Below are 15,840 nucleotides of genomic sequence, written 5' to 3' on the forward strand. Positions count from 1 at the left end.
TCTTCTTGGGTTGATTCTACTTGGGGTCCTATGTATTTCTTGGGTCTGGATATTTGAATGCCTTTCTAGGTTTGGAAAGTTTTCTTCCAGGATTTCATGGAATAAATTATCTAGGCCCTTATTATTTTCTTCCTCTTCTGGAATACCAATTATCTGGATGTTGGGGTGCTTAATCGTATCCAGTATTCCTTGTATATTATCCTCATTTTTCATGGTTGTTTTCTCAATCTTGATACTTTTTTCTATGTCATATGTTTTGTCTTCTACATTAGAGATTTGATCTTCTGCCTGGTCTAACCTACTTTTAAGACTTACAAGGGAGGTATTGATTTCCTGTATCACATTTTTCAACCCTAGAAGTTCCATCTGGTTCTTGTTTAAGGTATCCATTTCTTCTTTCAAGTCATGAAAGGACTTCCTCATCTCCTGGAGCTCCTTGTCTTTTCTCTTCCATCTCAGTTAATTTGGTTACTATAAATATTCTGAATTCCTTATCGGACATGTCCACGATGTCCATTGTACTGACTGTGAGTGATGTGGGCTTGAGAATTTCCCTTGAGGGAGAGACCTTTTGTTGGTTTCTCATATTTCTTGAGCCTCTGCGATTGTTCCTAGTTATCAGGTAGTGTATATGTTGCTTCCTAACTTATTTAAGGTATCTCTGAGTGTTAAGAGTTGTACAGGATTAGAAAATTAATGATTTCTCTTATGGTTGGCCTACCCGTTGCTCACAATTACCATTAACTGTTGCCACTGGTACTGGATGGCCCAAAGTCCTCCCTGTTTCTGAGGAGTGGTGAGCCTCCAACTGACCTAATAAGCAACACCTCAAGAGCAAAGAAAAACAAAACAAAAAAAGAAATCGCATGTACACAGCACCCTATTCATATCACTAAAATTCAGAGAGTCCAAAGGCAAGTGGAGAAGACCCAGAGGATGAGTCACAGGCCAGGCTGCCTGGTGTCCGGAACTGCTGGTCAGCTCGATCCGGTTTGCAGGTGGGGTGGGGTGTGAGTTCGTCTTAAAGTTGCATACAACCAACCTGGGGTCCATGCAGGAGGAAGGGTGGGGATGTGCCAAGTGCCGGAGCATTTGGGCCTGCAGCCTCTGGCCGCCTGGTGTCTGGAACTCCCCAAAATAAATTCTTAATTATTGGCTTAATAGAATTAGGACTGTGCTTACAGGTAATTTAACTTTTTAATCCTGAATATTTATTTATTTGCCTTTAGAATATTTTTATATTTGTAGAATAAAGGCTAATATTGTTTTGTGATTTCATAACACTATCAGCATAAAACAATGACTTTGAATTGCAAAGAATTGCCTTATCACACTACAGGCTAGTCCAGCTTCTTTCTTGATGCCTTTGACTGTTTTTCCTTTAGACTTCTTACTCAGTCTTTAGAGATACTTATCATTTCTGTTGGGTTTATTTAAAGTTCTGGCCTCCAAAGAGCTGCTGCTTACTCTCTATTGTTTTTTTCATCCAAGTACATGTCCTGTGTGTGGAAATTTCTCATGTTTTGTTTAGTAAGATTCTTCCAGCTCTTGTGGGTTGTTTACAAAATAACATGGTAAAGGAAAATGGGGACAGTGCCAAAAAGTGTTGAAAATATGTGTTGTTAAGCTTCCAGGATTAGAGTCTCACACTGGGCAAAATCCAAGAGAATAAAATTATATGGGGCCTACCTATGCCATGGTGATTAAGGCAGCTAGATCCCATTTGGTCAACAGTGCAGTTGGGTCTCAGACTTAGTTGATTGAAAGTCACTTCAGGACCAAGTACATGCATGCTCAAAATCTCAAAAGGAGTGAGAAGGGGAGAAGAAGGGATTGTGGCATGACCATTCCCATGTTGGGTGGTTTCTTATTTTCCTTCTCTTGCTCATTGTCTTTATCTAGTGAACATACATGTTGTATGGCAACATTTAACACACATAGAGCTAGATCAAGCTAAGATATAGCTTGTAGGATAAGCAAAACTTGGATATTTAATGAGTATTACTTAAAATTTTCCCTTCAGTTTTTATTTTTAAGAGAGATTTTTGCTATAGGGTTCATGCACTTGCTGAGAGACAGAGAGAAAGTGAGAAATCACCCTCCAGAAGGCTGGCCATGCTGCAATCCCTTCTTCTCCATTTTCCTCTCAGGATTTTGTGCACACATGCACACGTGCCTGGCCTGAGTTTTAAGTCACCAAGTCTAGGACTCAAACCACAGTCAACTATGAGAGAATCCAACGACATAACCATTACGCCATCTACTGGTCCCTTCCCTTCAGTTTTTTAAATGAACATTTGCAAGTAGTTCAACTTTATGTATTTTTTCCTGTTTATTAGCTTGTATATTTATAGTTTCTTGTATCTTTAGGTTCTTTAATTATCACAAGGATTTGTGAACTATGTCTCATGTCATTCAACAAATGCTTTAGATAATATAGCTATTCCATGTGGAGATAGTGGTCTGTAGAATTGCTTTTATGTCAGAAATTGTTTTTATACCATTTCTGATGGTAGATGGGAACCACTATGCTATAGTGATTATTCAGAACTGATGGGGGGGGCATTGAGAAAATCATGATGCATTTTTGCATAGAAAAATACATCATGATTTTTTCCCAATGACCTAATACACTAGATATTCCCATATGTTGTTTTCTCTAAAATGTTTTTTCTCTTCCACCAGACACAGTACAATGAACAAATTAACAAGGTGAAGCAAGGGTTTGCCTTGAGTACTTTGCCTCCAGTTCAGCTTCCTCCTCCACCACCCAGTCCTGAGATACTGGTAAGGAACAGTTTGAAAAATTGCCATCATAATTTTGATGAAATTGTAAGGGCTACTGAACATATAGTATTTTAGTATATGTTTGAAATGGAGTAGGCACATGTTGTACCATAAATTTCATACCTGCTAGTCTCCAAATGATTTAATTAGTTGGCTGGCTCCATTGAGGCCATTGTAGTCAGTTATATCATTGGATTTTAGACATGTATTTCATAGAGTATTATTTTGTCATTCATCTTATCAAGCTTACCTGTATGATGGGCGATAACTGATGAATACTCAGAATTCCTAATGCCCTTGTGTTATTACTAGATGACTGGAATATCTCAGCATACTACTATAGGAAGGCAGGGCTTTACCCTTCTATTTTATCTTTATTTTATTTATTTTTATTTTTTTATTTGCAAGCGGGCATGTATGCTCACTGGAGAGGGACAGAAATAGGGAAAGTGAGAAAACAACCCCTGTGGGGAAAGGTCATACTACAGTCCCTTATCTATGTCTCCCTCCTCAGGATTTTGGGTGTGCATGCATGCACTCACACACACACCACAATTCTCAAGCTATGGGGTCTCAAACTTAAACTATGCAGTTGGCCACATGGGATCCAACCTCTCTAACCACCATGCCATGAGCTGGCCCTCCAGTTCTATCTTAGACTCTTTTCTTTAATGTTTATATTTTGTTCTACTTTGAATAGTAAGAATAGGTTCCAATTATACCCCTCTGATTATTATTAGAGATCAATGATTTTTAAAAATTACTTCCTAGAGGGTATGTACATTTGCCAAAGAGAGAAAAAGGTAGAGAACACCTCCTTCCTCCCCATATGTAGAGTGTGGTCATACTGCAATTCTTTTTCCCCCATTTCTCCATCCTGTCAGGATTTGGGGCACATACACACATGTGTCTGATATGTGTTTCAAATCACAGAGACTGGAATTCAAACCACTGTCACCCATATGGCATTCAGCTCCCTTAACCACTATTCTAGATCCACCCTGGGAACACAGATCTTAATCAGATAAACTATAATCTCTATCATATACCCTTTGTTCCTCTTCTAAGAAACATAGTACCATGACACACTAAACTCACACAACCTTCCAAAAGACCATTTTGGAGGGTACCATTGGGTGATAAGTCTTATTATGAAAACTGATCTGAGGGTAGGGAGAAAGGTATTTGGAGGCAGATTACTTTTGATATCAGCATCATGTTTGTACTAGAACTCTGAAAATGTTATTTCTAGTTATAGTTGAATATAATAACAGAATTATATGAATTATATAGGGATCCACTGTGTATTTCAAAAGAAGTTATCTAAAGCTAAAAGAATTATTAGTTGTCGGGAAAGTCATCAGATGTTTTTCTATTTTTCTATACAAAATAGTGTCATGATTCCCTACAACATAATATATGTATCGTGGACTTTGTTTTTTCCTAACCCTAACCCAGCCCTAACCATAACCAAACTGTAACCTAACCCTAACCCTAACCAAACCTTAACCTAACCCTAATCCTAACCCTAAAGCCCTAACCCTAAAACATTAACCCCAACCCTAAAACACTAACGCTAACAAAACACTAACCCTAACCCTAATCCTAACCTAACACTAACCCTAACCTAACCCTAACACTTACAACCTAAAAATTAACTGTAAACTAACCATAACCATAACCAAACCCTAACCCTAACTCTAAACCAAACCCTAAACCATAAACCCTAAATCCTAAACCTAAACCCTAACCCTAACACTAAACCTAAACTAACACTAACCCTAACCCTAAACAGATCCTAAACCTAACCTTAACCTAACCCTAACCTAACCCTAACCCTAACTCAACCCTAACAGTAATCCTAACCCTAACCCTAACCATAACCTAACCCTAACCCTATACCCTAAACACTAACCTAACCCTAACTTTAACCCCTACCCTAAACTCTAAACCCTAAGCCTAAAACCTAACACTAACACTAACCATAACCTAACCCTAACCCTAACCCTACTCTAAACAAATCCTAACATTAACCCTAACCCTAATGCAAAACCTAACCTACCCCTAACCCACACACAAATCCTAACAAACACTAACGCTAACACTAACCCTAACCAAACCTTAACCTAACCCTAACCCTAAAACACTAACCATAAAACACTAACCCTAACCAAACCCTAAACATAACCTTAACCCTAATGCAAACTGTAACCCTAACCCTAATTCGGACCTAACACTAAGCCTAACCTAAACCTAACCTAACCATAAAATTAAATCCTAAAACCTAACCATAAAATAAACCTAATCATAAACCCTAACCCTAACTCTAACCCTAACCTAACTCTAACCCAATCCCTAAACCCTAAACCCTAAGTCCTAACCCTAAATTTTAAACCTAAACCCTAACGTAACATTAACCCTAACCTAACACTAACCCTAACCCTAACCTAACCCTAATCCTAAACCTAACCCAACCCTAATAGTAATTCTAACCCTAACCCTAACCTTATCCTAACCCTATATCTTAAACCCTAACCATAAGCTAACCCTAACTCTAACCCATACACCTAAACCCCAAACTTAAGCCCTAAACCTAAAACTAATCCTACCCTAAACAAATTCTAAACCTAACCCTAATGTGAAACCTAACATAACCCAAAGCCTAACCCTAACACTAAACATAACAAATCCTAAAATTAAACCTAACCTAACCCTAAAGCCCTAAACCAAAAGCACTAACCCTAACCAAGCCCTAACCCTAACCATAAAGTAAACCCTAAACCTAACCTATCCTAACCCTAACACAAATTAAAACCCTAACCCTCACCCCAACCCTAAACCCTAGCCCCAACCCTAACATAAACCTAACCCTATCTCAAACCCTAATACTAACCCTAACCCTAAACCCAAACCCCAACACTAACCTAAACTTAACCCTAACTCCAATCCTAACCCTAAACCTAATCCTACTCCCGAACCCAAACCCCAACCCTAACCTAACCCTAACCCTTTCTGAAATCCTAACCCTAATGCTAACCCTTACCCTAATCCTAACCACAACCCCAACCTAACCCTAACCCTACCACAATACCTAAACATAGTTTTAACCTAATCCTAAACCCTAACCCTAACACTAAACCCTTACCCCAACCATAACCTAACCCTAACACTTTCTCAAAACCTAACACCACACACTAACCACAACCATAGCCTAATCCTAACCCTAACTCAATCCCCAACCCTAAGCCTAACCTAAGCCTAAACCATAACCTTAATCTTACCCCTAAACCCTAACACGAACCCTTACCTAAACCTAACCCTAACTCAAACCCTAACCCAAACCCTAACTCCAATCCTAACCCAGCCCTATCCCTAACTCAATCCCTAACCGTAACCCTAACCTAACCCTAAACCCTAATCCTAACCCTAACTGGACCCTAAACCTAACCCTAACTCAAACCCTAACCACAACTGTACCCTAACCCTAACTCAAAACCTAACCCTAACCCTAAACCCTAACCCCAAGCCTATACTGACCCTAACCCTAACTCAAACCCTAACTCAAACCCTAAACCTAACCCTAACCCTAACCATAACCCTAATCCTAACCCAACCCTAACTCTAACTCAATCCCTAACCATAACCCTAACCTAATCCTAAACCCTAATCTTAACCCGAACCTGAACCTAAACCTAACCCTAACTCAAACACTAACCCTAACCCTAACCACAACCGTAACCTAACCCTAACTCAAAAAACTAACCCTAACCCTAACCCTATATTGACCCTAAACCTAACTCAAACCATAAACCTAAACCTATCCCTAACCCTAATCCTACACCCTAACCCTAACCCTAACCCTAACCCTGATCTCAAACTATAACCCTAATCCTAACCTAAACCTAAACCCTAACCCTAACCCAAAACCTATCCCTATCCCCAAACCTAACCTAACCCTAACTCTCTCAGACCTTAACCCTAATCCTAAACCTAACCCTAACATAACCCTAACCCTACCTTAAACCCTATCCCTAACACTAAATCTAAATCCTAACCCCAACCCTAAGCTAACCCTAATTCTAACTCAAACCCTAACCCTAATCCTTACCCTAATCCTACATGCAAACCCTAACCCCAACCCGAGTCTAACTCTAACCATATCTCAGACTCTAAACCTAACCCTAACTCCAACCATAACCTAACCCTAAACCTAACTCAATCCCTAACCCTAATTCTAAGCTAATCCTAAACCTTAACCCTAACCTAACCCTAATCCTTATCCATAACTCCAACCAAAACCCATCACTAACCCTAACTCAAATGCTAACCCTAACTTTAACCCTAACCCTACCCCCTAACCCTACCCCAACCCTAACCATTACCTAACCCTAACTCTATCCCTAAACCTATCCCTAACCCGAACCCTAAACTAACCCTAACCATTCATGGTGGATTTTTCTAGGCCAGCCATTTTCTCTTCTACATCTGAGATTCTATTTTCTGAATGATCTAGCCTGCTTTTAATACTTTCAAAGGAGATTTTTACTTCTTGTATTATAGACTTCATTTCTAACAGTTCTGTTTGACTCTTTTGTAAAGCGTGTAATTCCTCTTTTAGATCTTGCAAGAATTTCCTCATCTCCTGGAACTCATAAACTTCTTTCTCCTTTATCAGTTCATTATCTCTCTTCTCTTCCATCTCTGTTAGCTTTGACATTATGAATGCTCTAAATTCTTTATCAGACATTTCCATGATTTTCACCGAACTGCTTGTGGATGAAGAATAGTTATTCTTTTCCCTTGGAGGAGAGGTATTTTCTCGTTTTCCCATATTTCTTGTGGTCCGGTGGTGATTTCTTGTCATCTGATGGATGGTGTGTTTCTTTCAAATTCTTGAAGTTCAGCCTGAATGTTCAGGAGCAAGCAGACAGAGGTGATCTAGAATCTCTTTGCCATTCTGTTGTGATCGCTGGTGCAGCTGATTCAGTAGATATTGGGGAATATTTTAACCCTATTAGTATTTGGATGTTTAGCTACAGTGCTCTTAGATCTGTCTAAAAACACAATGAATGGATATTGGAGGGTGGAGAGACAAGAAAAAGGAAAAAAAAGACAGAGAGAAAGAACAACGAAAAGGAAAAAAAAGACAAAAAAATTTTAAAAAATTGTAATTAGTGTTCTTTTTAAAAAAAAAATCACAGAAGAGAAAAACCACGCAGCGCACAAATCTAGTTCACTGGAGCCATGTGGAAACTTCTTCTGAAGGCCCGGCTTCTCCTGCCTGGGAGGGAGGACCAGAGCAATAAATAACAAGATAAGAGGTGGAGCTGAGAGCCAGAGAAAAACTGTGCCTTTAAAAAAAAGTGTAAAAAGGAGAAATTACAAAAAAAAAAAAAAAAAAAAAAAAAAGGAAAAAAAAAAAGAAAAAATCACACACAAAAAAAGGGAAGAAAGAAGCAGGGAGAGATAGGAACCGAGACAGAGAAACAGAGATAGAAGGCTGGGAGTGTGGGGTGGGGGGGCTCTCTACCACTAGCTTGTTTGTTGGAGGCTAAATTATCAGCAGAAAATCTTCATTCCCTGAAAAATCTAGTTCACTGGAGCCATGTGGAACCTTCTTCTGAAGGCCCGGCTTCTTCTGCCTGGGAGGGAGCAAGGTAGTGTTGTTATACAATGGACGTCTACTAGAGAGGTCTGGGTTCAAGTTCTAATTCCATTAACTATGTTGGTCCTGGGAATAGCAGCTGTTCTTTACTTTGATGTTTCCCATAAATACATTAGGATATTTTACTAGATCTCATCACTAAAGCCTGATGTATCTTTAAAATTTTAGTATCTTAAGGAATGGTCACCATACTTTAAATATTTATCAATGAGATATTGTGGAATAATGTGGATTATTCTAGTACCACAGTTTTTAATGTGTTTAACCAAGTATTTTCATATGTTTCATTATATCTTGATTTTTATACAGTGGCTATTTAATTCTCAAGGAAGTATTAAGTAATACTCATAAAGAGTAAAACTATTGACTTACCATTCATTTATTGTTTAAAAGCTTTATATTATGGTAAATTTGAAACACATAAAAATAATATAATGACCTTCTGCAAACCCAAGATTATCAATTTTTGACAGTCTTGTTTATCATTTTCCTCTATCCATTTTAAAGTCTTCTGTTAACTTTTACCTGTTTTAGGATCATTACTTAGAGCTTTGTTCATGATGCTTATTATTTTACTTCAACAAATTGTCAAGTCACTATTTTCCCTCATATGATCTGAAAATTTAGATCATTGCCCTTATTAGTACAGTCAGTGATGGTTTGGTCAATAATTGACTACATACATGACATGGGTCCCACTGGATTATAATGGAGTTGAAAAATTCCTATTGCTTAATGACATCATAGCCCTTGTAACTGTAACACATTTTTCAATGTTTGTGGTGTAAACAAACCTACATTGCCGGTCATATAAATATATAGCACAAATAATTTATTCAGTACATAATAATTCATGATGAAGTATTTTATTGGTTTATGTCTACTTTATTGGTTTATAGTGTTTACTATAACTTTTTATTTATTTATTTTGTTATAGAGTCCATGCACATCCCAGAGATCAGAGAAACGAGAAAGGGAAAATGAGAAATCTACCCCCAAGGGGGATAACCACACTGCAATCCCTTCTCCATTCTCTTCCTGGGATTTTGATAATGCATGCACATGCACCTGATCTGTTTTTCAAACTACCAGGCCTAGACTCTAACTAAGCTGTCAGTCATGTGGGATCCAGTGTTGTAATAACCTCTCCATCTTCTGGCTTACTAGGCTGTACCTTTTTTTTGAGGGGGGGGGAGGTTTTTGCTATAGGGTGTGTGGGCTTGCCAGAAAGACAGAGACAGAGAGATAGAAAGCAAGAAATCACTCCCCAGGTGTCCCAACCTGCAGGACAAACAGTCACCTGGGGGAGGGAGTGAGAGATGGGACAAACACACAGACACACAGAGTGGAGACAAGATGAGGTGCTGATCAAGTCTCATTTATTAAGGAAGAACAGCTTATATACAGGCTGGTGGGCATTGATTGGTTGCCAGAAATGCAAATGTGATAGAACAGCATGAACCAATCATTGGTGTGGGTGGATCTCTCCCATTGCCTAGAAACCCAACCACCCCACGGGGAGAACAGCTGGTCACTTGATTTCTGAGAAACTGTTTGCTCAGTGAGGAAGTGAAACTTAATGGTTTCCAAGATGGTGGATAGCTCAAGATGGCAGATAGCTCAAGATGGCTTCCATATGCAGTGCCCTCCACACCCAGGGGGCATGGACATGCCACAATCCCTTCTCCATTCTTCTCCTGGGATCTTGGGCACGCACGCACATGCACCTGGCGTGAGTTTAAGCCACTGGGTTCAGGACTCGAACTGCGGTTGGCTACATGGGAGTTCAGTGACATAGCCATTATGCTAACTGCTGGTCCCCTAAGCTGTAACTTCTTATTGATACTTTAGGGTGTAGTTTTCTACCTATGAAAGTAGTTTATTTTAAAACTGCATCTATTATATTGGCAACAGTCTCATATGAATCTCTTGTTTACCAAATCTTGTGATTACATCATTTTATCTGGTGGTTGATTTTAATCTCATGTTTGGTTTATCATGGCTCTTCCACTGGAAAAAATTGTGGGTTTAGACTCTGTTGGCCTAGGCAAATATGTATATTTGTGTCTTTAGTTTTTTGTTTATTTTGTTTTATTTTTTAGATAAATTTTTTTGCTATAGAGCGCACACACTTACTAGTGAGACAGAGAAACAGAAAGAGAGAAATCACACCCCAGGGGGAATGGCCATGCCTCAGTCCTTCTTCCTCCATTTTCTTCTTGAGGTTTTGGGCATGCACACATACATCCCCAGCATGAGTTTCACACCTCCGGGTCCAGTACTCTAACTGTGGTCTACTATGTGGCAGTCCAGTGATGTAACCATTATGCCATAGGCCAGTGCCTGTGTCTTAGTTTTTAACAAAGTTTAAAAAGCAAAATAGAAATAAAGATAAAAAATTTTGAAAGTAGGAAAGTTCATGGAACAAGAAGATTAAAAAGTATTTTTGTATAGTTGTATAACATATTTGTGTTTTAAATGTTATTACAAAAGAGTCAAAAAGTCCCTAAAAATTAAAAAGTTCAGACACTTGGTATATATTAAGTGAGGGCATACAATGTCTCTCTTTCATAGCCTGCCTTGCTTCACTCAACAGTAAATCTTCCATACTCTTCCATTTTCTGTCATAAGCCAAGGTTTTATTGTTTTTTTATGGCTGAATAGTATTCCATAGAGTATGTGTGGAGGAGTGGGGCCTAAGGAAGGACATTAGGAGGAGGGATATGGAGGCAGAGCATCGATGAGATAGGCAGGTGTGGTGTTATCGGTTGAAGATATTTTGATCAACTAGACTGGGGAGAAATGTTCATATATTGAAATGTTCACTTTGTAAACTAATAATGTGATTGAATTTATAAAAAATTAAAAATAAATAAATAAATAATTAAAGTTTATGAAAGTCACAGTAAGGCTAATATATTATTGAAGAAGAAAAAAAAAATATTTTGTAAATTTAATAATGGCCTAAGCATATATAGTATTTATAAAATCTACAGTAGTGTATAGAAATGTCCTAGGCCTTCACATTTATTTACCACTCACTCACTCATTGACTTATAGCACTTTCCAGTGCTGCAAGCTCCAGATGTATCACCCCTATTAAGCAATGCAGGGCTATATAAATGTGTTTTGTTTTTAAATTTTTTACCTTTCCTGTTTTAGATGCAGCAGTTCTTGGGAAGACCACTTGTGAAAGAATCTTTCTTTCGACCCATACTTACCGTCCCGCAAATGCCTATAGTTTGCCCAGCAGTCATTTCTGTACCTGGTCAACCTAGAGCCCCCTTGGTAAATCCTTTTTTGGTGAAATAGGCATTAACTATTATTATAATAGTGGTATTCCTGAATATATGTCTTTTCTTTATGCACTTATTTGATATGATAGTGATGATGAAGCACTGTGCTAAGAGTGTTACATATATTACTTAATTATTTAACTGATATTAGATTAGTATTTTTATACAAGTGAGTCCTTATGATTACAGATTCTGTAACAGGCTACAATGCCAGGTAAATGGACATTTGTAGTAGATCATTTATTTTTAGCATGGTCAAGAAGTAGATTGAAAAGCAAGGGAGCCAAGTCACAGCACACATAAACTATACCACAGAGTTACAGGAAAATTTCCTGCACACACACTCACATGCATATGAGCTAGTAGGACAGTATTTCAACTATATGAAGACTTAAAAAAGTTCATGAAAAATAGAGTTAAGGTATATTTTAGTGCAAAAAACTTGAAATCTATGCATATTTTTTTCATAATACACATTTTCTTATGAACTTTTTGAACACCCCTCATATACATCTATATAAAGACAATATAAATAGTATCCCCTTTGAATATACACCTTAAGTTATAAAATAGCTATAAAAAAACAAATAAATTTTATCAAAACCTGAAGAAAGAAAAAAGAAGTTTAAAATGACTAGAATTATTAGCTGTAACTTTTGCTGAACTTATTAAAAGAAAAATTGTCTTTCAAAAGAATGATATTAGATATAATTAATGAAAAATTGTGTAATTGTTACTCTCCCATAAATACATTCTAGTCATTTTTTTCTTGCTTTTGGTACCTCTATATTGTAACATTATCTTTATGAAAAATGTAGTCAGATGGACTCTGCTTCTTTTCTCAGAAGCTGTCTACACAGATGTACGTAAAACATGTTAAAGAAGTCCCGCATCTTTTTATCACTGTGATAGTACAGTGTTACTCATTCAGTACACTTGCCCACCATTCTTATAAGGAACTATGACACAGTTTTGTAAAAACTGTTTTTTTTCACTTTTTAATATTCTCTGTTGTTATTTTATTGCATCTTAGGATCTATCTTTATATTAAAACTAATATTAAAATACCTAAACTTACTACTAAGATTACTTTCTGATTCCTGGGAAAGTACTTGATACTGAGGCAAATCCAGGTTTCTGTGCAGTACAGTCACCCCTCAGTATCTGTGGGGTTTTGGTTTCAGGACCCCCACAAATACCAGCATCCACAGACCTTCAAGTCCATAGTATTTGGTGTAGTATTTGCACATACTTTTGCACCTCCTCCCGTTTACTTCAGCTCTTCTTTGTATGACTTATAATACCCAATACAGGATAAGTGCTTTGTAAATAATTGTTATATTCTATTGTTTAGGGGATAATGACAAGAAAAATATCTGTAAATACTCAGTACAGAAGCAACCAAAACACATCAGCAAGTATAATATATTCAATCTTCATTTGGTTGAGTCTGCAGATGTGGGAACCCCCAGATACAGAGGACTGATTGTATACTGTTCCTTCTCACTTTTAAACTTGGTACAAATTATTCCAATCACTGTTAGTAGTTGCCAATTTTTTATGAGTACTTGCCTCATATTTTTAAATAATCCATAGGGTCTTGGGTAAAAGTTGATATATATGTAATCATTTTAGTATCAGATTAGCATTCCAAAAATGTTCACTTACTAATAATTCATCTTAATGGTTCTAAAAAGGAATTATAAAATGTGGAGAAAACAGATGGTTTTGTGGCTCAGAGGTGTCACTACGCTTTCCACATCATTTTTGTGTATAATATTCATTAGACACTGTAAACAACAATTCTAGTACTATTCCCATTTTTATCTAATTGCTTAAAAATAAACTTTATCTTCTAATTATAAAAGTATATTTGATAATCATAAAAATGCAAATGATGCAGAAATATACAAGGTAGAAAGGAAAAATTATCCTGTAGTTGAGTGCCTAGGAAATAGTCACTGTTGACAGATTATTGCAAAACTTATAGACCCTTTTCTGTACGTACATACACTTTATAAGTTCTTGATATGAAAGGAGTCATACCATAAGTTCTATGTCACAGACTTTTTTTTAAGCTAATATTATTTCATGGGCATCTCTCATGCCCAGACACATAAATTTATTTTTAAGAACTTGATTATATATGTCATAATTTATCTGCTCAGTTTTTCATTGTTTCAAAAATATATCAATAAGCACCCTGCATGTATTTGTGTACATATGTAAAATTACTGCAGGCATGTACTGTTTTTTTAAAAAATAAGTTAAAATAGTTATAAACAATTAGAAATATTTTTGGACCAGTTAAGAAAATTAGAAATATTTTGGGGCCAGAGAGAAAAAGTTGAAAAAGCGAATATGTGTGTCAGTATTACTCATCTAACTTCTGTCCATTTTCTGAGATATGGAATTATCACATTGACATGAAACATTACTTTTTTAATAGTTGAAGCCACTGGATTATAACTCTGTGCTCCTTACAGATGACTGGCATAGCCTGGACTGTGCCTGCGCCTGTGGGAGAGACTGTGCCTGCCTGTGCTCGGCTGGGAAGTGATTCTTCCATGATGAATTGGGAAAGGATGACAGATAGACTGAAAACCGCCTTTCCACAACAGACCAGGTACCTTAGTTTTTCTTTAGTGGTGAGTACAGATTCTGTTCTTCAGTTTCCATAGTCATAACTGTGGCAATAAGACACTTCAGAGAAACATAACACCTACACACAAAAAAATAAAGAAATTTCCTTACTGAGACTCTGGTAAGTAAAATTTACCAAGAAGGATGGTGTTCAAGAGAAATGCTGAAGATTTTTATTAAAGTTATTGGTCTTCACAGACTTTCCTTGCCTGCCAGCAGGCGCAAGGTCCACCTACAAGCCTCTGGCCAGCAAAGGATATTGAGGGAGGGTCACCTCTGACTCCCACCCCACTTCCAGACTCCCCAAGCCAAGACTCCACCTCCTAGGTAGGTAGATAGGATCTCCCTGCAGTGTCTTTTATCTTGAAACCCCACTATTCTCTTATTAAAACCTAGCTCTGCTTCTCTTCACAGACTTTCCTTGCCCGCCAGCAGGTGCAAGGTCTGCCAGCAAGACTGTGGCAAAATCACGTGCCGCGCTAACGGGCGGCGTGTTACTTTTTATTTTTCTCTGCTGTCTTTCATTTTGTTTCATATTATCCTCTCTTCCTCATTTTTTACCCTACCAGAGGGACTAGACAGGTCTAGAATCATATATCTGAAATTTCCTAGTAAGGTAAGTGTCTCTGGGATCCTCCCTTGTACTGATCCACCAGTGAAAATGGAGATACTGCTTTTTAGACCCCCTCAGTAGAGTTCTCCTCTTGAGAGCACATTGGTAAAAACAACAGAAAAGAGACTTCAGCAAACATCTATTCCCATCCAAAAGGAAACACTCTTACTCCTAGTGGGAGAAATGTTCTCCCAAGAGGTTTTTAAAAGGGAATACATCTTCCAGTGGTTAGAAGTAGAAAAAGAGCCTCGGGTCTGAATAAACAAACAAATGTCTCCAGCAAAGGAAAATGCCCTTCAATGTCTTGTAAATGTGGAGGACATTACCAAAATGACAGACACAGAATTTTGAACATTCATGGTGACCAAATTCTGTGAATTAGAACAGAAAGGAGACAATGAACTGCAGGAGATTAGGAAGTCCTTCCAGGATATGAAAGAAAAAATGGATACTCTGAGAAAGAATCAGGTGGAACTATGAGAGATAAAGTCTATAATACGAGAAATCAAAAACACTCTGGAAAGTATTAAGAGCCGATTAGACCATGCTGAAGACCGAATCTCTGATGTAGAAGGTAAAACATCTGATCTAGGAAAAAAAACACTAAAAAGATCGAGAAAATAACTAAAAAACACTAGGCATCTAGAACAAAACACCAAAATGATCAAGAAAATAATTTAAAAAAACACGAGGATAATATACGAGAAATACTAGAATCTATTAGATGCCCAAACATCAGAACAATTGGCATCCCAGAAGATGAAGAAACTAATAGCAGAATGGAAAATCTATTCCATGAAATCCTGGAAGAAAATTTCCCAAGCCTAGAGAGGCAC

At 37.5% G+C, this 15,840-nt stretch overlaps 1 protein-coding gene across 1 annotated transcript in view; it reads left to right on the forward strand.

The window, feature by feature from the left end:
• Positions 1-15,840, forward strand: part of DZIP3 (DAZ interacting zinc finger protein 3) — a 175,447-nt gene that overhangs the window by 149,973 nt on the left and 9,634 nt on the right. Inside the window, exons 26-28 of the mRNA XM_006170766.3 lie at positions 2,686-2,787; positions 11,615-11,740; positions 14,235-14,374. Of these exons, the coding sequence (XP_006170828.1) occupies positions 2,686-2,787; positions 11,615-11,740; positions 14,235-14,374 (368 nt within the window). The remainder of the gene's footprint in view (positions 1-2,685; positions 2,788-11,614; positions 11,741-14,234; positions 14,375-15,840) is intronic.

The sequence above is a fragment of the Tupaia chinensis genome, unplaced genomic scaffold (assembly GCF_000334495.1).
Source record: "Tupaia chinensis unplaced genomic scaffold, TupChi_1.0 Scaffold148904_1, whole genome shotgun sequence".
Taxonomy (NCBI): Eukaryota; Metazoa; Chordata; class Mammalia; order Scandentia; family Tupaiidae; genus Tupaia; species Tupaia belangeri.